Source organism: Notolepis coatsorum (genome assembly GCF_963971535.1).
Source record: "Notolepis coatsorum genome assembly, chromosome: 2".
In the NCBI taxonomy this organism is placed as follows: domain Eukaryota; kingdom Metazoa; phylum Chordata; class Actinopteri; order Aulopiformes; family Paralepididae; genus Notolepis; species Notolepis coatsorum.
The window spans coordinates 173,629,313-173,652,578 of record NC_140166.1 but is presented as its reverse complement, the minus strand read 5'-3'; the positions used below and the strand labels follow the sequence as shown (position 1 = coordinate 173,652,578).

At 39.5% G+C, this 23,266-nt stretch overlaps 1 protein-coding gene across 3 annotated transcripts in view; it reads left to right on the top strand.

The window, feature by feature from the left end:
* The window catches only part of tmem131 (transmembrane protein 131), an 86,528-nt gene that overhangs the window by 29,897 nt on the left and 33,365 nt on the right, over nt 1–23,266 (top strand). For all 3 annotated transcript variants that reach the window (XM_084309238.1, XM_084309237.1, XM_084309236.1), the window contains exons 15-27: nt 131–301; nt 1,116–1,226; nt 3,419–3,553; nt 6,811–6,915; nt 9,199–9,285; nt 10,181–10,333; nt 11,919–11,994; nt 12,114–12,228; nt 13,112–13,250; nt 13,471–13,580; nt 14,403–14,478; nt 15,533–15,684; nt 16,621–16,763. In XM_084309238.1, the coding sequence (XP_084165364.1) occupies nt 131–301; nt 1,116–1,226; nt 3,419–3,553; nt 6,811–6,915; nt 9,199–9,285; nt 10,181–10,333; nt 11,919–11,994; nt 12,114–12,228; nt 13,112–13,250; nt 13,471–13,580; nt 14,403–14,478; nt 15,533–15,684; nt 16,621–16,763 (1,573 nt within the window). The remainder of the gene's footprint in view (nt 1–130; nt 302–1,115; nt 1,227–3,418; nt 3,554–6,810; nt 6,916–9,198; nt 9,286–10,180; nt 10,334–11,918; nt 11,995–12,113; nt 12,229–13,111; nt 13,251–13,470; nt 13,581–14,402; nt 14,479–15,532; nt 15,685–16,620; nt 16,764–23,266) is intronic.

Sequence of the window (23,266 nt, the reverse complement as noted above, 5' to 3'; positions counted from 1 at the left end):
CTACATATTGTTGACCATATTCACATGGCAGCCATTTTTCTCTCATGTCATGCTTATTTATTTTATACATTTTTCTATATAGATTCAGATTATTTTAGTAAGTAAGTAGCTTGGTGTGTTTTGATTTCAGGTGCAGAACTTCAGTGCTCCTATCCTCATCCCTCCTCACCAGTCCCGCTACATCTTCTCCCTCCTGTTCCGGCCGGTCCGACCCTCCATTCACATCGACAGCAACATCCTGCTCATCACAAACGCCTCCAAGTTCCACCTGCCCGTCCGGGCGTACACAGGCTTCCTAGAGGTACACGCTACACACTGGGACATACTTCCTAATGGCTGTTTTTAAAATTGTAAAACAAAAAAGAAAAGAAAAAGTACTTTAAAGGTGCTATAGCAAAAAGATTTATGTAGAGTAATGATTTTTTGAAAAATATAATAAATCCACAGCTTTTAGAAAGGTGTGGAATAGGCGGTCAGGTGGCGTAGTGGAGATGGCGTTCGTCACCAACGCCGGAGACGCTGGATTCGCCTGTTCGAATCCAGCTCCCGGCGTTGTCACCAGCTTGGCTGGCCGTTCACACTAATACAATTGGCAGTATTAGAGGGTGGGAAAGCTGGAGGGGTGGGTCCGGGTCATTGTAAACAGCGACTCCTACAGTTCGGTCGGGGCGCCTGCTCAGCGCGGATAGGATCTAAGGGGGGTAGTGTGATCCTTCCACACGTTACACCCTCTCAGTGAGAGTCCGCGCTGCCAGGTGAAAAGAAGCGGTTGATTGGCTAGACGTGTGTCGGAGGAAGCACGTGATAGCCTCCACTCTCCCAGACCGACTGGGGGGGGGGTAAGTGCGCAGCGACCAGGAAGGGGATTGGGAATTGGCATAACGACTAACATTGGGATGGGAGAAAATCGGAGGAAAAAGGAGGAGGAAAAAGATAAAAAAAAAATAAAATAAAAGAAAGGTGTGGAATAAAAGTATTGCTTCCCCCAAAATAGATTATTGATTAATTAATTTATCTTTTGATGATTTGGAGTGTTTGGAATCATCAGGTTAAACATTCTTATTGGAGTTTTTAGACTAACGTAGCGGTTGTCCCATGTGCTCTGGTGTGAACAGCCGCTGGTCCTCTCTCCCAGTCTGAGGGAGAACCTCCTGGACTTTGGAGTCCGCAGCGTGACAGACACCAGCAGCATAGTTTTTGTGGTGGTCAACAGTAATCCCATAGAGGTGAGTGTGTAGCGCGCACACACACACACACGCACACGTACACGTACGTACACACACACACACACACACACACACACACACACACACACACACACACACACACACACACACACACACACACACACACACACACACACACACACTCACACTCACACACACACACATCGCGTAATTTCAACATGGAATTAAGGAATATCAAAATAAAAGCACACGTTGTTGAACTTGATCATGCATATTTATTAGAATATTTTATTACAGCGCTATGTTATCAATGCACATTTATAAAACGAGGCATATTTAGGCAAAATATGTTGCCAGAACATTAAAAAAAAAAATTGCCAATGCGCGACCCCACTGTCACCTACCCACGACCCCAATTTGGGTCGCAACCCGTAGTTTGAGAACCGCTGCTTTACATGCATGTACACCTGTCACCTAACACACCTTACTCCTGGCAGGTCACCTGTTCTGCTGACACGTGTACGCACTAGGGCTGGGCGATATGGCCTAAATATGATATCACGATATTTTCTGACCTTTTTTTCCCCAAACAATTCATTATGAGGCTTACCAAGACAGTATTTGAGTTTGCAAGCTAACATTAAAGACAAAAGACTCATGCATTTAGCATTTTTATATTATATATTAGATTTAGATTATTGGATTATTAGATTATATATTTAGCATTTTAGCCTTTCGTTTCTTTAGATTATACCGGTATATTAGATTAGATTTAGATTATTAGATTATATATTGTAACTATTTATTGTAGGGCAAATATAACAGAGGGCATACATAGTACTTATCTTATTAAAAAACTTTGACTGTTTAAAAATAAATGAACGACCACACTCACACATGACGACTAATTTCTTTAATTGTTACATTAGATATAAATACTGATATTTTTTATGTAAATCTACAAACTAGTAGCTTATAACTGGTAATCGAATGCTTTTGCATAGATTTATATGAACTATTCCACTTACCAATGGCCAGGTGAAGCCTGTGCCCAAAACACTGGAGTCGAGTCCACTTGTTCAAAGCCAAGGCTTTGACAACATTGGCTCCGCTGTCTTTTCCACGGTTGTCAATGGAACCATGTCCTTTCCTTACCAATGGCCAGGTGAAGCCTGTGCCCAAAACACTGGAGTCGAGTCCACTTGTTCAAAGCCAAGGCTTTGACAACATTGGCTCCGCTGTCTTTTCCACGGTTGTCAATGGAACCATGTCCTTTCCTATGTCGAACGTTACCGCATCTGTGATCTCCCTCCATCGCTTGCTCTTCTTGTCATAAGGGATGCTGCTGCTGGCAAATTATGTAGTTAGCGTCGTCTGTTTTGGCTGTGGTTTTAAAACACTCGAGGTAGTAGGGCTACCGCGCAACTTAATACTTTCGGCATATTGGTAGTGTTTCCTCCCGTTGCCCCGACTTTAGCTTTACAAAGTTTGCACAGAATGGTGCTTTGACTCACGTCTGTTCGCGTGTAGCCGAACCAGGTCCATATCACTGATGTAGAACCCTTTTTTGGAATTAATTCTACGGAGTCCTCGCTTTCGTTTTCGCCTTGGTCACTCATCTTGTGGCACAGAGCCACCGCCCCTCTGTCTCTGGCTTGGTGTGTGCGCTTGCGTGCGTGTATGTGCGTGTAGATGACGTAATTTGGGCAAGTGTGTGTGTGACTGACTTTTTTTCTACGAGAGGGAACGGCGAGAGGGAGAGGAAAGCATTTAGTCTCATCTCAGCCGTGGCAGCCTCTAACGCGAGGGCAAAACATCACGATATCCACGATACGTTTAAAAAGTATCGTTAATGAACTAGCACACACAAACATTCTGTTCCATACTCATACTCTTGTTTCTCTCTCTCTCACTCTCTCTCTCACTCTCTCACTCTCTCACACACACACCTCTGTTCCATACACACACACTCATACTCTGTCTGTCTCACTCACTCACTCACTCACTCACTCACTCACTCACACACACGTATTTCTATACTTATTACCTATTACCTAAATTTCATTGATAACATTCATTTCCTAACCCCCCCACATTAACCTAACCCTAACGCTAAATCCAACCTGTAATCCTAAAACGGCCTATTTTAAAGCAAAGACCGGCCACAATGTCCTCACTTTAGCAGATGCTGTTGTCTTTCCTAACCCCTTGTGTGTGTGTGTGTGTTTCAGCTGGAGATCAAGTCCTGGCTGGTGACAGGAGACAGTCTGTCCATGGAGCTGCTGAAGACGGACAGAGGGAACAGGACTGCGGCTCTGAATCGCATCCGAGAGCTGCAGAACACTTCAGCCGCCCACCACAGAACAGTAAGAGCTTCTCATCGGCGGCATGCAGCTTGAGTGAACATTAATGTGATATTGTGGTGGGCCTGTTTGATGTTGTGGTGGGCCTGTTTAATGTCGTGGTGGGCCTGTTTAATGTCGTGGTGGGCCTGTTTAATGTCGTGGTGGGCCTGTTTGATATTGTGGTGGGCCTGTTTGATATTGTGGTGGGCCTGTTTGATATTGTGGTGGGCCGCCAGAAACAAGTCTATGTAAGGGAAACACTACTATAGGTTAGGATGATTGTTAGGATAGTGGGAGGTGGGCCATGTTTGTTAACTGAAGTTTTTGCAAATCATTAATTATGTCAGTAATTTTTTTTTCTGTAATTCACTCTGGGGAAAAAAGGGCAAAAAACAAAGTTGCAACATTGTTGCATTTTTCATTTGGTTTGGTTAGTGTTCACACTGCACTGTCAAGCACACCAAACACTGTAAACAAATGTCATGCTGTCGAAAGCAGGTCGCTCGTCTATTGGACAGAATATCTGAGTGAAACTCGCCGACACTTCCTGGTCTCAGAAGTAACAGAGCGACACCACGTTTTTGCAGTCTTGGGGTTTCTGGTTTTGCTTTGGTGTTCCTAGCAATTCAATTATAACATAATTTGAACACTTTGTTGTTTTTGTACGTGACCATGAGCAACTGTGTCATGTGATCGTCGGACTATATTTCGATCAGGGCTTTCACCTCTTCATTGGACCACGTCTGTCCACAAGATATTTCTCCCGCCTGCTACTACCCGACTCAATGTTGATCCCCAGTGCGCCATAAATGTGTCCACTCACCCGTCAACCCACAATGCACTGTTTTTTTTGGTTCACTTCCTGTATTTGAGTCTGATCAGGTTCTCACCACAAACAAATTGTTCAACAAGGTCTCGTCCGGTTGTTTTGGTGCTGCAATGGAGTGTGATTGCTGTGTTCACACACCTGCCCAAACCAAGAGGGTTAACGAGCCATGGTTTGATTCAACCAAACTAAACAGGTTGAAGGCAGGTGTGAAAGCGCCCCAAGTATCCCAATTGAACGGATAACAGGGAAACAAATGATAATTTGTCTGTTTTCACATAAAGGATAAGTGACTTTGGCTTGTATTTCCCACTGATACAACAAGCCAAAGTCACTATTATGTAAACTTGCTCTAGGCAAGAGCAAATGTAACCTTAGGCCATGTCCTCACGTATATGGATCTTTTGCCAAACGGATATTCTCAGGCTCCGTTTAAAATAAAATCCCTGTCCACACCACAGTGTTTAAAAAAAAAACTCCATCCAGACACAAACACATAAACGCATATGAATTGCTCCAACAAGCATGCGGGCCAGCAGGTGGCGATAAGCGATACCCCAAATACCATGGTGGTACGAGCGGTCAGGACGACAGAGAAATGATAGGAATTGTCCACCCAGCCCACTTCACCATTCCTAGCATTTCCATTGGCTATATTGACATACTACATACAGTAGATAATAAATAGATAGATATAGCGGTGGATTAGATGCAGTCCAGAGTAAACAACCAATCTAGATATGTCACGATTTAATGCTTTACTTCTGTGCACTGGGCGACGGAGAGATACAATGACAATGTATTCAACGGATTCTGAAACTAAATATGGCGAGTCCTTATCACAAACTATATATATACTAATTACAACAAGACATTCACTAATTGCATTGTACTGTTCACGTGCTGTCGTCGCATATATAAGTATGAGGATAGTTTGAATGACATTTCAGCACGCAGGCGCTGTCCACCGAAGTTATTATTACTTCAAAGCGCTACTGCCTATATGGATAAAACAAGGTGTAATAAGGATGTTTTAGGTGGTGGTAGTTTCTCTGTTAAGACATAGTCGGTCTGATATATATTAGAGAAATAGTAAAGTAATATTCGCCAAACAATCTGACGGGCAAGATATTATTACGGCCCGCCACAGTCTGAGCATGCGTAGTGAGCTGATTTTCATTGGTGCCGGCAACTACAAATTGAAATCCTGTAGTGACAGAAAAACCTCTCAAAAAAAGAAGTTATGGCAAAACAGACAGCAAAACGTGATTCCTTTCTATGGACAGATGACGAGGTGGAGTTTCTGCTGAGTGTAACTCTACAGTACAAGACGACCAAGACACAGGAGAACGTCGACCAAATATGTCGAGCTGTTAATGCGTATGAATGTCTGTGTCCACGGGCAAGCTATATTCACGTAACTCACATATTCAAATGATTCCTGTAATTCCTGTACAGTAACTATTCAACTAATAATGTTAAGTTATTATTAGGTCATTCTGGGACCACTCACGTGTGATGCCAACATCCTCAACTATCCGCAACATCAGAGCGCATCAGGTGCAGACCTCTTCTGTCGCGAGTCTATTAACTGAATTTAGAATGCAATTTGGCTTTTAACTGAAGCAGGGCGCAAAACTAGACATGTTTAGCAAAACATTAAATATCTTTGCTACAGTTTGTGATAATGCCTTGCCTTATTTTGTTTCGGAATCGCGATATTGTGATCTCAAGGTCTCAACATGACATTGTATGATATCTCTCGAGAAAAAAACGCCACTCGCCACTTAAATAAATCAAAAGCGTGTGTTTAACAACCTCAAAAACTTTATATTAACTTAATAAATAAACAGAAACGAAAAATCTACTTATGTAAACGAAAATGTCCAGTATAACTAAATAACAGATACATCCCTATTACACGCAAGCAGCATCTGATGGCCGAATCTGTCGGCACTGGAGTATACAGTAGCTGTTACATCTAGACATTCATGAATGATATACAAGATATACAAATATACAGTACTGCTTAAGAGGCAGAGACCAATAAGAGAAAATATATACATTCGAGGGGGAAGAAACTACATGCTATTTCTGTCTGTCATTTCAGCACCAGGCGCTGTCCATCTTATTGCCTCTGTGCGCTTCAAGGCTATGGGCGCCTATTGTATTGCCATGGATGGAACAACAGTCTGAGCATGCGTAGTGAGCTGTGGCGTCATCGTTTATCTAGACTATGCGTTTACAGTGGCTGCACGGATCCACTGAACGGATATTTTGGAAAATCTTCACTTTAAAATGCGTTTAAGAAAGTCTCCGTTTATGTCTCTGAAAACACCCTTTACGTGTGGATGAGAGGCCCAATCGTGGAATAAAATGTGCGTTTGGCAAAAGATCCATATATACGTGGGGACATGGCCTTATACTGTATGTTTGTATGTGTTTCTACAAGGTGATACTAACCTCTGGCTACTATGCAGCCTTCAGAGTGACCCTGGTGGCCAAGGCACTGGAGGGTCTGTATGATGGAGCCATACACATCACCACAGACTATGAGGTAGGAGGTCAAACGTGTCGCCTGGCTGTCGACCCCCAGCATTCATTCTGTATCTTTAGTGGTAATTACACTGACCTTAGGGCTGGGTATCGTTTGAAAATGTTTGATACCGGTGCCAATACTGATACCTAACCTAACCTGGGATTCTATACCGATACCAAACCACAGGTATGTGTGTGGCCGTGTGCCGTGCGAGCCAATCTGAGATTTTGTTACATTTTGGATGATTTTGGATTGTGGTTGAGCAGAAGAAATGTTATATCTTGGAACAAACATGCTTATTGGCTCACTGACACTGAGATTAACTACTTAGGTATTGAAATTTGACACAGTGTCACTCCATACAAAATTGCGATACCACAGCATTTTTTAATGCTGTATTGAAGCAATTTGATCGACTACGCCATAAAAGTATCGAATTGCGATACCCAGCCCTAGTGGTAATACTGGCCCCTTCAACACTTCCAACAGGGAGTAAAGTACAAAACTGAATCTCAGCGTTGGCCTGATGAAGGCCTGTGTGGTTGAAACATGTTGCGTGTTGATTGAGAGTGCTGAGCCATGTTTAGTCATCTGCTCTCTATATAGATTACTGTGTATATATATATTGTAGGGGTGGGAATCGCCAGAAACCTCGCGATACGATACTATCACGATACTTGAGCCGCGATACACGATCTATCGCGAATATTGCGATTTCTTTTCTTCTTAATTTTTTTTTCTTTTTTTTACTGCAAAGTAAAACTGTCAACATGTTTTATCTAATAAAATAAAGTTCAGTCTGTTCACTTCAATCATTTTTATTGCAGAACATGGTATTTTCTCAAGCAGACAGATGTAAACACTGTAATCTGTGTTGCATGTACCTGACAAACTGAACCGTTTGTATTAGTCATATTCCAACTTAACTGAATGCACATGTGTGTGTGTGTGTGTGTGTTTGGACAACTGTACTATTACAGGTATTGAAATGAACAATGCAACTTCCTATATAATTTTTTTTTTTTTTTTTATGAATAATTAAATATCGATACTTGGCGTCCCTGTATCGATACAGTATCGCCACGCAAAGTATCGCGATACTACTACATATTGATTCCCCCCCCCACCCCTAATATATTGTATATAGTTTGCTATCTACATTGAATGAATGAAAGATTTTTATTTCCGAACAAAAATATATGTTCATTTGACATATTATACAGTATATACATCGGATAAAAAAAAAAGACAAAAGGGAAACGGATAAACAAATCATAGTGTACCCTGTTTGGAAAAAGGAGTAGGAAGAAATATACTTTTTTTTTTTTTTTTTTTTTTTTTTTCATATATTCCTACCCCTTAACTATTCATCACAAATTATATAATTGTATTCGATTGTTAATTATATGTATACACGCTGTATCTCTATATAATCCAATACATTTATATAAATACATTTACAATATACATACCATATATAATGTATATTACAATATATAATATATATAAAAAATAAATTCCATATAATATACACTTTCTTCTATTTCTTTTATTCGTACACATACTCCCAATCAACACACTTCCTCTTCCAGATACCTATTTAAGAAAGATTTTTTTGTACATATTTTTTAACTGATTTATGTTTGTACTCCGTTTTCGCTTTAACTCCAGACTGTTCCACAATCCACCCCACAGATTGATATTAGGGATGTTCGATATTGGCTTTTTTACCGATACCGATATACCGATATTGTCCAACTCTTAATTTCCGATACCGATATCAACCGATAACGATATATGCAGGGTTTCCCCCCCAAAAAACGGAATCATTTCAGGTAATTAACATTACATATCTCTTGTTGTGGAATTAACACAACATTATGCATACTTTTGACAATAAATAAAATCTGAATTTGTTCTTACCTGCTTGCCTGGGTAAATAAAGGTTATAGAAATGTAAAAAATGTAAAATAAAAATAAAAAAAAGATTTGGATACCGATATTTTCCGATATCACATTTTAATGCCAATATCGGCCGATAATATTGGTAGGCCGATAATATCGGACATCCCTAATTGATATGCACATTTAATTTTGGTTCAGATTATAGCCACCTTCTTTCCCTGAAATGTTTTTGTATATTTTTTGGCAACAGGTTATTTCTGGCTTTGTACATGATTTGTGATGTTTTAAATTTGACCAGATCCATAAATGTCAACGTGTTTGATTTAAGAAAGACTGGGTTTGTGTGTGTGACATTCAGTCTTGTTGTTTGTTGATGGAACTATTCCTGTCTGGCAGATGCTAACCATTCCAGTGAAAGCCGTCATTGCTGTGGGAACATTAACCAGCTCACCCAAACACATCCTTCTACCCCCCTCCTTCCCTGTGAGTAAACCTCAGCTCATCTATTAACAAAGATTGAACCCTTGCACTGAAGAACGATATAACTCAGAAAAGACTGTTGGGACAAGCCGATATATCAGCAGTTGTAAAGTCGGTGAATGTAATATATCACTAGAACGCACTCAACCTCTACTGTCTTTAACTGCGAATGAACACAACCCTTACCATCTTTAGATAACAAAGTTTGAAAACGTTATTCTTCTGAAAACTTGAAGGACTTGTATGGTTCTTCGTCTGAGGTACCGAATTATCTAAACATACAAGTGGCAATTAGAGGAGATGCGGTCATCTGCATCGTTCCAAACACATGTATTCAGGGTTTGTATTTATTTATTTTTTACTGTAGAAGTCAGTGATTGGCAACTTAACCCACATGAAGCAAGGAAGGTAAACGTTTTTTTTACAAAGCAGATTTAAATCTAATTTACATACTTTAACCTGGATCACTGTTATTTTCTTTTCACTCTCGAGTACCTGCATAGAACTCTCAAATAAAATAATTCCAATTTAATGTATCTTGAAATTACTTTGTAGTGCAACAACATCATGTACAGAACGTCAAGGACATGCCAGAACCTTTTGGAAAAGGATTTCTATTTCTCATAATGAATGATGGCCTGATAAAACAACAACAGCCACATCACAGTGTTCTTGTTTTTCCACGAAGAGTGAGGTTTCACAGCTGTCCTGCACTAACAATAAGCAGGTGATCCGATTTCTGACATACCCCAAGGCAGCCTAACGTTCTCATACTGAACCTCTTGTCTTTTCACTATGGACACATGTGAGACGAGCAAACAGGCGTATCCTCTGACATGTGTGCACGTATGGTGTGCGTTTGTGTGTGTGTGTGTGTGCGTGTCCTCTCTGTCTTTAGGGGAAAGTTGTCCACCAGAGCTTCAGCATACACAGCTCTTTCACGCAGAGGGTGAGGCTGCAGCAGATCCGCTCTCTGACAGAAGACGTGCGCTTTTATTACAAAAGGCTCCGTAACAATAAGGATGAGTTGGAGCCCAGACGCAAATCCAAGGTGGGGCCCCCCGTCCTCCTCATCCTCCTCTTCCTCCTCCTCCTCTCTCCGGTTCTAACCCCTTTTTTCTTTACAAAAGAGTGTTTCCTATACATAGATTTATTCCTAACCTAAGACCTTGCTTGTGGTGTCCCCCAGGGGTCAGTGTTGGGTCCAAAACTATTCATCTTGTACATTAACGAGATATGTAAAGTATCCAATATATTTAAATGTATTTATTTCCGGATGACACTAATCTTTTTTTTTCTGGTGAGAATGTCGAGCAGCTTTTAGGGGTCATCACATCTGAAATGAAGAAATTGAAGGAATGGTTTGATAGAAACAAATTATCATTGAACTTGAGCAAAACTAAAATTATGTTGTTTGGAAACTGTAGATTGGATACTCGGGTACAAGTTAAAATAAATTATGTGATTATTGAAAGAGTTTATGAAAATAAATTCCTAGGTGTAATAATAGACCATAAAATCTGTTGGAAACCTCACATAAAACATGTCCAATCTAAACTCTCACGAAGCATTTCAGTCATGAGTAAAGTAAAGCACATTCTGGATAGAAAATCACTCTACATTCTCTACTGTTCACTAGTTTTACCATATTTAAATTACTGTGCTGAAGTCTGGGGAAACAATTATAAGTCTACACTACAACCACTTTTTATACTCCAAAAAAGGGCCATAAGGATAGTTCACATTGCAGGTTATCGTGATCACACTAACATATTGTTTTTGGAGTCAAAGACATTGAAGTTAAATGATCTTGTGGAATTTAAAACGGCACAATTAATGTATGAAGCAAAAAGTCATGCACTTCCAAGAAACATTCAAGAATTGTTCTTTGATAGGGAGGGGGGTTATAATCTGAGGGGAGAACACAATTTAAAAGTGCTAAATGTACGCACTACCATGAGAAGACACTGCATCTCGATATGTGGAGTGAAACTGTGGAACAGTCTAAATGTGGTGCTAAAGCAATGTCCAAACATGAGACAATTCAAACTGATGTATAAGGAAATTATGTTCACAAGGTACAGGGATGAGGAAGGGACTTGATATTCACGGGTGTTTACATTTTTATTTTATTTCTTTCATGTTTTACATATATAGTTTCTGTTTTTTGTTTTGCATATATATATATATATATATATATATATATATATATATATATATATATATATATATATTTTTTTTTTATGTTTTAAAATAGTACACTCATTTGAGTAGTGGAAAAGGGGTAGGATTAAATAAGTGTATACTTCTTCCTACTCCTTTTCGAACATGTAGATTGAGTTGTTTTGCTTTTGTTATTGTTTGTTTGTATTCATTGAATGTTCGAAATAAAGATTTCAAATCAAAATCAAATCAAGACCTAGGAATAGCCTAAGAACCTGTGACTTATTCCTAACCTAAGACCTAGGAATAGCCTAAGAACCCGTGACTTATTCATAACCTAAGACCTACTGTAGGAATAACCTATTAACCTGTGATTTATTCCTAACCTAAGACCTACTGTAGGAATAACTTATGAACCTGTGAGAAATACTGAGTGACCCTCTCTTCTTCCTTCTACCTCCTCTCTTTTGCAGGTGGCAAATATTTATTTTGATGCCAGTTTGCAATGTGGTGATTACTGTTATGTGGGATTACCTTTTGTCCCTAAATGTAAGTATTCTCCCAAGCCCAGTTATTGAAGCATTGGAATTATTACAATTTTTATTTTTTTCAAATGTCCAACAGGCAAAACCGTGTCTTCAGCCATTGATATTTGTCTGTGTTTACAGCGGAGGCCAGGCCTCATGGACTAGCCTTGCAGGAGGATATCTGGGATGCTGATGTAGATTTGCACCAGAAACTCCTCCGACGATGGAAGGAGCTGAAAGAGCGTTCAGGCCACGAGTAAGTGATGCGATAATTCTTAAAGGGATCTTTGGGCAATGGATTTATCAAACTGTACCATTTCTTTGTTGTTTTATAAGCCGGTTCACAAAGTGGCATTGACCATAATTCACACGGTGGCCATTTTGCTCTTATGTCATGCTCAGGTTGGAATGACTGAACAGTGTGGTGAGGAATTCCATCCTGAGCATGACATAAGAGCAGGGGTGTAAATTACTTCATTACAAGTACTGTTTTTGGGGATTTGTACTTTACTCAAGTATTATTAGGTTTGTATATCAATTACATTTCAGAGAAAAAAAACATACTTTTTACTCCTTACATTTAAAATGCAGACCTACAAAGTACAAATCTTGCAGGTCCAACCATTTTAATTAGTATATTTGTTTCTCTGGTTAAATAACGTTAACGTTATTAATCCTGATGCCACACTTTATTTAAAAACAGCCAATCAAATCCCCATCAATGGAAAATTAACCCGCCCATACCCATGCTGATTGGTCCTTGTGCAAGACTAGAAAGCAGGGATCTTTGATTAAACACCTGCTATCAGAAGAATAGACAGTCAGTGACAAGCTATAGAAGATGGCCACAAACGATAGTACGCGTGATGAAGAGGACGAAACTGAGCATTTCATTGCCCCGGAATAAAAAAAAGTTTTTACTTTTTCTTTTTAGTACTTAAGTACATTTCAAAGTAGAAACGTTTTGACTTTTACTCAAGTGTGTTTTTAGCCAGATACTCTGACTTTTACTTGAGTACGATTTTGAGACGGTACCCATACTTTCACTTAAGTATAATTTCTGGGTACTTTTTACACTCCTGAAAATGGCCACCGTGTGAATATAGTCAATGGGATTCTTTTTCATCTTGTCGTTGAAGGGTTGAAGCCATCTTCGAGGTCAACGCCGACCTTCAGAAGAACGTACAAGCTAAAATAACAGCACAGCTGATGTGGCCGTCATTGGTCAACTCTTCTCAGCAAATTACCTTCCCGCTGACCAATACAAACAGCTCCTCTGTGAGTATAAACAGTTTGCCTCTTTGCAGGCCTGTATAAATGTATACATGTACACACAGACTCACACACTCTTGCACTCGCACACACGCACGCACACACACACACACACACACACACACACACACACACACACACACCTACACACCTACACACAGTTGGGGTGTGTGTGAACTGGTGTGATTTAGGTGAAGCTGAGAGTATTGGTCTCGTTTCTATGCAGGAAGAGGAGGTGGTTCTGGAGAACCCAGCTGACGTCCCCGTCTTTGTCCAGGTTCTCCCCCTGGCTCTGTTCCCCAACCCCTCTGTGTTTTCTGGGAAGCTAGCTGACAGGTAGGAAGTAGGAACTCTCCAAAATATAATGGTCCAAAAGATTTTTTTTTAGCTCTAAAGAAGAAAAAACAACAACCTTTTGGTATTCAGGTCGAAAGGTCAATAACTGTCTTGGATAGGGGCAGGACGATACGATACTGTGATGAATTTACCCCTCAATAATGATAATATCACAATACACGACATCTGCGATAATCAATATTTCATCTACGATACATCTGTGTAACTGAAGAAGAGAAAATGCCCATAAAAGGGTGAAAAGTAGGAATTATGTGTTTATTCACAGAATTGACATGAAAGCTTATCAGATTCTTTAGTGTGCATCACAAACTGGACAACTGGACCTGAAACAATATTCAACACATTTGCATAGTGCCTCTTTAAAACACACTGACCCCAACTTGATTATTATTAACTATTAATTGATCACTATCTGCAATAAAATATATATACCGGTACATAATTTGTGTTATCTAATAAGATAACGTTTTCAGTCCAATTATTTTTATTGCCGTAAAATAGGATTATCAAGCAAAAATGTTTAACACATGTATACTTGGCGCCAGTGTATCGTTAACATGTCACAAGAGAAAGTACAACGATATATCACAGTATGGATATTTTGTCCCATCCCTAGTGTAATCTTTTGGACTGTTCCTCGAATGTTCCTCCTGCACAAATGAATATTTAGATGTGCGTATATTGCTTTGTTTGCAGATAAAAAACCCTATACAAGCAAATATGTTTAGTCTTTTTATTCTATTCTATGTACATCACCAAATTACTAGGCGTATGTTGATCCTTGCTGTCTTATTTTTCCAGGCTGCCATTATTAGGAAAGCTGTCAAACATCAACATTGACACAAACACTCTGGAATTCCAGGTCCACAGAAATCACGTGAGTACTACAGGGGAGGATCGGTGACGATGAATTCATTCAGTAAACCATGTCACAATTCATTCATTCAGTAAACCATGTCACAATTCATTCATTCAGTAAACCATGTCACCATTCATTCATTCAGTAAACCATGTCACCATTCATTCATTCAGTAAACCATGTCACAATTCATTCATTCAGTAAACCATGTCACAATTCATTCATTCAGTAAACCATGTCACAATTAATTCATTCAGTAAACCATGTCACAATTCATTCATTCAGTAAACCATGTCACAATTCATTCATTCATTCAGTAAACCATGTCACAATTCATTCATTCAGTAAACCATGTCACCATTCATTCATTCATTCATTCAGTAAACCATTTCACAATTCATTCATTCAGTAAACCATGTCACAATTCATTTATTCAGTAAACCATGTCACAATTCATTCATTCATTCAGTAAACCATGTCACCATTCATTCATTCAGTAAACCATGTCACAATTCATTCATTCAGTAAACCATGTCACAATTCATTCATTCAGTAAACCATGTCACAATTCATTCATTCAGTAAACCATGTCACAATTCATTCATTCATTCATTCATTCATTCATTCAGTAAACCATGTCACAATTCATTCATTCAGTAAACCATGTCACCATTCATTCATTCATTCATTCATTCATTCATTCATTCAGTAAACCATTTCACAATTCATTCATTCAGTAAACCATGTCACAATTCATTCATTCAGTAAACCATGTCACAATTCATTCATTAATTCATTCATTCAGTAAACCATGTCACCATTCATTCATTCATTCAGTAAACCATTTCACAATTCATTCATTCAGTAAACCATGTCACAATTCATTCATTAATTCATTAATTCGTAAACCATGTCACCATTCATTCATTCAGTAAACCATGTCACAATTCATTCAAAAACTCTTGCTGGTTGCCATGTTATTGAATTGCTAACCACAGCTAACCCATCTGTCATTTTCGACAACATGTGGAACTTGTTTCTCTGTAATGGGCGGCCTGTGTTTATTTACCAGACTTCCCCAACAAAGACCAGCTCAGGGTTTACAGAGGGCTCGACTCGGCCCTTTGTCTACAACCTCCTGCTCCTTCCAGGAGAGGTCAAGTCCTTCAATGTGAGGTTCACTCCCGTCAGCAACCACAGTGTCTCCTCCCTGCTCATCGTCAGGTTCGTGGTCGTCGTATTGATGACTTTTTTAACCTGACGAATCAAACCAGTGCCATTAGCTCAACGTAGACTGCCGTTTAAAATAATTTTCTTGGCTATTAACTTGTGCCTGGTTTTTGTAAAACAACACTTTCTCACTACATTAAGTGAGAGCATTTGCTGGACCCACCAGGGACGGCGTACATGAGTTTAGTTGCAAGATAATGATGGTTGAGTTTTATGCAGCTCACTTTATTCTAAGTGACATTTCAATTGTGCAATTATAAGAGAAGCCTTAGCAATCTAAATGTACGAGTATGTAAGAGGCATCTGTCGATAAGGACTGACAACAAGTGTGACGTGAATTTTGAGACTATAAAAAAGTTTCTTTACATTTGCAATTCTTATTTTCCTGTAAGTGTTGTAAGGGCTAAATGGATGGAATGTGTGATGGATTTATGTGACCATGGGGTGGCGCTGATGTGTATATAAGCGCCAGGTACACTGGGTGAAATTAGGAGTTTGACCCGGAAAGGGCAATGGTTTTTGACCACAGGTTATTGCAGGTTATTGCAGGTCGTAGGTTGCAGGTTACCGCTGTATGAACACGCCGCAGGGCGAAATGTTTGTATATGCAAGTTAGTTATTGTAACAATTATTATTGATCACTTTAGATATCCTGTTTGCACGGTGAAGCAAAATAAATATAATTTTCCAAGAAGAGCTGCCTCGCCTGCCTGCATTTTATCATTGGAACACTGACTGTTTGGTATCGGATCAAACAAATATAACGGCGCGTCAGCCAGGTCCATCTACGGGATCAAATTTCTCAGTAGCTCCGTTTAAGACGGGAGCTCCTTTAATAAGTGGTTATCTGCTAAATGGAGTGGATGTTCTCCTGCTGTACAGTAAAGATATCTATAGTGCCGACTCTTGACTTTTGTCTAATTCATTCAGGAATAACCTGACGGTGATCGACACCATCGTGCTCCGAGGCCAGGGAGCGACTGAGAGCCTGAAGGTTGCAGGGAAGCCTCCGGGACAAGGCAGCTCCCTGAGATTTAAGATGACAGAGGCCCTCCTTAAAGACTGCACAGAGAGTGAGTATTATATGGCTGAACGCAGTCCACCCACCAGAGTTTTACGAGAGGCCATCAACATAAGAGTATTCTCTTTCACCCCAAATAAGACCACAAGGAAAGTTTCAAGCAAGATATCTATCCACACCTGTCCGTACTTACCTGCACATACAGTAGTCCTTTTACATATCTGTAGATAGTATATCTATATCTGTACATACCCTACTCTTAGTAGTTACGCTGCTGGCCAGTATGACTACAACCATACTGTCTTTATACCTGTATCACTGTGCATTATTATCAATTAATCAGTTGATTATTATATCGATTAAGTCGATTAATCATTAACCATTCATTTACCAGAAAAATCTATTTCAATTAAATATTTCAAAATGTTTAATGAGTATCCTCATCCTTTTTAGCTTTAGATTAAAAAAACTACCAGCCAGAGAGATTATTACCGGCCATAAATAGCTTTTTAGTATATTTCCATGAATTATTATATGTATTGTGTGTCATCTCTCTCACGGTATGGTAGTGCTTGTGCCAGCACAGGAGATACGATTAATTTTTTTTTTTTTTTTATATATAGGCTATATACATATTTAAATCAATATCTTCCTTTTGAATAAAATAGGCTCAGAAATCAGGATTATTAAAGCTAATTAGCCTAATCCATGTGAAAAAGAGTAGCATATAGTAAATGTATGCACACACACACACACACACACACGAGAGGGAGAATAGCTTATAGCAGACTTAATGATGTTACAATATTTTTGCTAATGAAGAGAAATATTTAATCAACTATCAAGTTCGTTTTTATAGTGTACATTTTGGCTACTTCATTGATCATCATCATTGAACGTACAGAGAGAGAGGGAGAGTGAGACCCCCCCCCCCTTTGCTCACTATTAGAACTCCATGAAACTGATTGAACGGAACGGAGGCAACCGTTCCTAATGAGAAAATGCCATAGGTCGACGAATCGTGACAGCTGCCCTAGTTGAAAGATTCTAAACATTCTGTGAAAAGTTGACAGTTGGTCAAACTACACCTCAACTGAGAAATAGCTCCTTTACTGATAATTTGAAAATCGCTACATTACCTATTACAAGTACCTATATATATATTAGACAGATTAATGTTGCTGTATAGTTTGTTTATACTTTTATATTGAGACACCTGGGAGGAACGGTGCTGTTGACAGTGGGGACAGCAGTGGTCGCTAGCTTACTTGTTGATTACCTTAGATACGGTAAGAGGTCACTGAAACTGATTTCTCCTGTGCCTGTGAGCTAGCTTAGTTTAGTTAGCACTAGCAGCTAACGTTAGTTTAAAAGGTTTTTAACCGCGACAGGCATATAGTAATGGCGAGGATATAAAGCATGTTAACCCTTTCACTGCCACACTCAGGGGTGTAGCTCCAGATTCTGGGCCCCATGAAAGAATGTATATGTAGGCCCCCAGTGAATGCGAGCGCGCGTTAGCGCGCGAGCGAAAAAAATTTTGGCCATTTTTTTATTGATTAAAACGCATAATATGGTTTTTACCTATACATTCGGATCAGCAGTTCAGCACCTGCACTGTTGGTGGGTGAGCCTAGTAAAGGATGTCGCATTGCGTTCATCTTCAATGAATGGACCAATGCAATAGTCTACCAAAGCCCCCCCTCTCTCTATATATCTCACACACACACACACACACACACACACACACACACACACACACACACACACACACACACACACACACACACTTCAGAAACAAACATAGTATCAATGAGAGCATTAATAATACACCTGAGTGATGTCTAGTAAAAAAAAAAAAAAAAAAATGTTTGGGCCCCCCCCCAGTGCTGGGCCCTTGGAATCATCCTAATCTACCCCCCCCCCCCCCAGCTACGCCCCTGGCCACACTACCGATGGTTAACCGTGTGGCAGTGAAAGGGTTAACCTTCTGTGTGTTGTTGCACAACTAGTGAGGCAGTGAAAGGGTTAAAGACTCATTTATTGGACCCATTGCTCGCAGAGTTTGCATAGCAACAGCGAGACTCCCAAGAGGAGTTATCACAGGCTATAGAACGCAGGGCTGAAGAGCTGCCAAGCTGCTTCTGTAAAGTGTGGGTATCAGCCAGGCTCAGCCCCTCGCTTCCAGCTGGAGCGAAACACGGAAGTTATGTGACTGTCGAGTCCTGGCTCTAGGCAGAATCACGAATAGTGGTCTAAGATAAGTTAATTCTATTCTGTGCATTAGTTAGATTACACGTTGCGCATGTTATGACTTTGAACGTCTGCCATTTCCACCGCAAAAGGCACATGTAACAATACGACACGTCGATCATGAATATGCAAATCGACAAAATGTACTCGTTGACGAATCGTGACAGCCCTACTCGGTAGTACTAATTTGTAGCCATCACCTGTACATATCTCTTGCACTTTACCATTAAATTTGCACTCTGGTTGGATGCCAAACTTATTTTCGTTGTGCTGTATAATGACAATACATTTGAATCTAATCTAAAAAAAATATATTTTTTCTCCCTCTTCTGATTGAGGCCCATGTAAGGAATTACAGAGTAGGGTTGTTTATTTAAGCATTACATCACACAACGGAGTGATGTTAGGTTGTTAGACCCCCCTAGGCGTGATCTAATTCGTATAACACATGACTTCAAGTGATGTAATGCGTTTATACAATGGCCGGATTCACCCAACCTTATTGCTATACAATAAACACACAGTAATTTAAGCATAATGGAGATTTATTCACAAAACCATCCACAGAAAAAGTAGGTCCCAAAAAAAAAGAAAATTGCCTCTGTCTATTCAATGAGACTGCCAGCCAGCTTTTGCGTGACGGAGAAATACAATTTCAATTGTGACGAGAGAAGATCATCTCCCGATTCAGATACAATTTAACACACACAGCTCTAAAGATATTAATGTGTTGCGGCAATGGATTTAGGTGCGTCTCATCTCTCCTCTCTCATGTTGTCTGTGCTTCTCCTCTCCGGCACCCGAGACAGAGAGCACTCAGCCAGTGGCCACTCCCCTCAGATGCAAAGTTCTGTAGTTTTTCACACAGCGAGGAAAATAATACAGTCGGGCAATCTAACAAGAATTAACGTATTTACAAGTGTGTCAGTGTAATGGTGAAGTCAAGTTTTTTATTTTTAGATCATTAACTCTTTGGAATGGCCTGCCTCGGAACCTCTGCTGCATTTACAGTAGATTCACTTTTTAAAAGAATCTTAAATTGTTTTAAAATTGTTTTTAACACTGTAAAGTAATTTTTTGTTTTTGTTTTACACTAATGTAATTTTAGCTTAATTGTTACAGTAGTTTCATTATGCATTGTGTGTACTGACTTTTAATAATTTTGTTTTTGCAATAGTGATTGTTTTTGTATGTTTTTTTTTTTGTGTGTGGACCCCAGGAAGACTAGCTGGTTGCTATTGCACCAGCTAAAGTGCTTTGAGCAGGATAAACTTATAACTTATATTGTATATATGTTACAGTATATAAAAATACTGTTTTACTTTTGTGCAGTAGCTGAAGCTGCCACACCCCCCCTTCCAACGTGCCTGATTGTTATGCATTTTACTCTGCCAATTGGCGACCCAATAAAAACGGGTCCGCGACCCTAAGTTTGGGAAATGCTCAATAGTAGATCCAAGTCTGACAAAAGAAATAAAAATCTACAGCCATTTTCTTTTCTTTTTCCCCTGCAATTTTTATTTTGTTTCACAATGGGTCATGACAAACCAATTACATAATCCAACATATGTGTAACGAACTAACATATTCCAGTTGACTATCTTTTTTTGGAGGATTCGTTCAAAGGCTATTCATACTTCCATTTGTCTATCTATGGCGGAAAATATCGGTATCGGTAAAAAAAAAAAAAAAAAAACAATAACATTTTTTTTTTTTTTTTTTTTTTTTTTTTTTTAACATTTATTTAACCTTTATTTACCCAGGCAAGCAAGTAAGAACCAATTCTTATTTTATTTATTGTCAAAAGTATGCATGTTGGTTTAAAATGTTCATTTTTACTTTTTTAATGATCATATTTTGCACAGATAATGCTTACATTTAGAAAGCCTTTTGAATGCATCCAGTGAAATTATTAGTTACCTGAAATTATTCCGTTTTTTGGGGGGGAAACCCTGCATATATCGGTATCGGTTGATATCGGTATCGGTATCGGTATCGGAAATTGGAGTTGGACAATATCGGAATATCGGTATCGGTAAAAAAGCCAATATCGAGCATCCCTAATTGAAAGATCTGTATAATTTAAGAGATAGTGAATTAATGTTGTACTTTCAGTTAAGATCTGTAGTAAGATCAGTATCCATTAAAAATAGAGATATGGGGATAAACAAGGATATGGATGACAGACTAAGAAGGATCGCTTCAGAAAGGAGGTCAGTATCTAAGATCTACAGGTTACTGTCACTTAGCTCATCAGATGGCCTGGCCTCCATTAAACAGCAGTGGGAGAGGGATTTGAAGGTTTCCTTGACTGCTCCACAATGGGAGACTGTTTTAAAAAATACAACAACATCATCCAAATGTGTAAGATATAAAATGATACAATTAAAGGTAGTTCATCGAGCCTATATTACACCATGTAAAATAAAAAAAAATTGATCAAGCCATCAGATTTGTGCTGGCATGGATGTGGGGAGGTAGGAACACTCATCCACATGTTGTGGCATTGCCCCACAGTGAAGAGTTTTTGGCACAAGGTCATTTTAAGACTATCCTCTATTCTCAGTGTTAAAATACCCTTATGTATAAGAGTCTGCCTCTTGGGCATAGGGGTAGTTGGTATACAATCAGCACTTACGCAACGCATCATTACACTAGCACATATATCAGTTAAGCGTACAATCATGATGAACTGGAAGATCCAAAAGCCAAATTGTTTCTGCATGGACACCTGGATGAGGGATTTCATGGACCTATTGACAATGGAACGAGCAGCCTCAACGCTCGCTGAACATGACCAAGGAGAGGACGGTCCCTGGATCTATATAAGGACATACTTGGAGAATAGTTATGACTGAAAGCAGGAGTGTTTGATCTGCACCCCCCCCCCACCCCCCCCATTTTGTTAGTGTGTTTTGTCTGTATTGTACTGTTTGTGAGTTTTGTTTTGTCTGTATTGTACTGTATTGTATTGTTTATTGTTTGAGTTTAGTTTTATTTGTATTGTACTGTTTGAGTTTAGTTTTGTCTGTATTGTACTGTATTTATGTTGAGCTGTTTTGTGTTTCAAACTATTAATTAATAATAATAGATTCCATTCATTTAGCGCCTCTCATTTGCAGGCAAATCACAAAGTGCTTCACAGAAATAGCAAAGATAAAAGATTATATAAAAATCATGTGGGTAAAAATATGGCAGGCCGATTTAAAAAAGATACAACATGGCTAGGCTGAATAAAGTCACCAAACCATTATTTTGAGGAAAAGGCCTTCAAGTTTGCAGTAAGTTAGACCCCCGCCGCTGAGAGATTGTGCTGTGCAGGTGAAAAGATGCGACGGCTGCTTCCTTGAGTACCGGAGGGGACACGTGATGTAAGGCTTCGTCCACATTGCAGCCGGCTTGTGGGAGGCATGGCCTAACAGCGTTCGAGACAGGGGAGGGTAGAATTGGACGATATGAAATTGGGATGGGAGAAAAATAGAAAATGGGAGAAAAAAAGTAGATAATAAAAAATAAACTTCCGGTTTGACAACAGCATGTAGCGGTCACGTTGGTCATGTGCTCCGCTCCCGTTCATGTTAATTTCGCTTCAAAACCCACTTTTTACAACACTAATGTGTTTAACCTCGACGTATATATTAACTAAGACCTTCTACTAACTATATCAACAGAAAGAACCAACATGACATCAAAGAAAGAACCTGTAAAGAGATGCAGAGCATACAATCTAACGGCAAACCCTGTGGAGACTCGCTCCGTGAAGGCTCGGGCAGGCGAGTTCGAGAATAAAACAACCGATAATACCATCTCTTCCACCGCTCCTGCAACCTCACCCGAGACAGACATGGAGAATACATCACACGATTTCGAGTCTCTGGCTAATCTGATAAAGAACTTGACCGATAAGGTAAAGATCTTAACCGACAAGGTTGACAAACTTGATGATAAGATTGATAATGATAAGGCTGATAATATTGTTGATAGGGCTGACGTTAAGGCGGACGCTTTCAAGGTATCTATCGAAGCTAAATTAAAAGAATTTAGAGCAGCGGCTGCAGTACAGACCGAGCGCATTATTGCAGTTGAAAATACCGTGGGCGAATATACACTGAAATTCGCTGAGGGCAACAAGGCTCTACAGGACGATATCGCGGAACTAGCGGTGGAGATGAAAGAGGCTGACAAGGAACTTTTGCATAAGATACTTGACAACAACGAGAAAACAACGGATAGGTTGCTCGAAATCGAACGTTACTCCCGTAGATTTAATATCCGTATAGTGGGATTGGATGAATCAGTCAA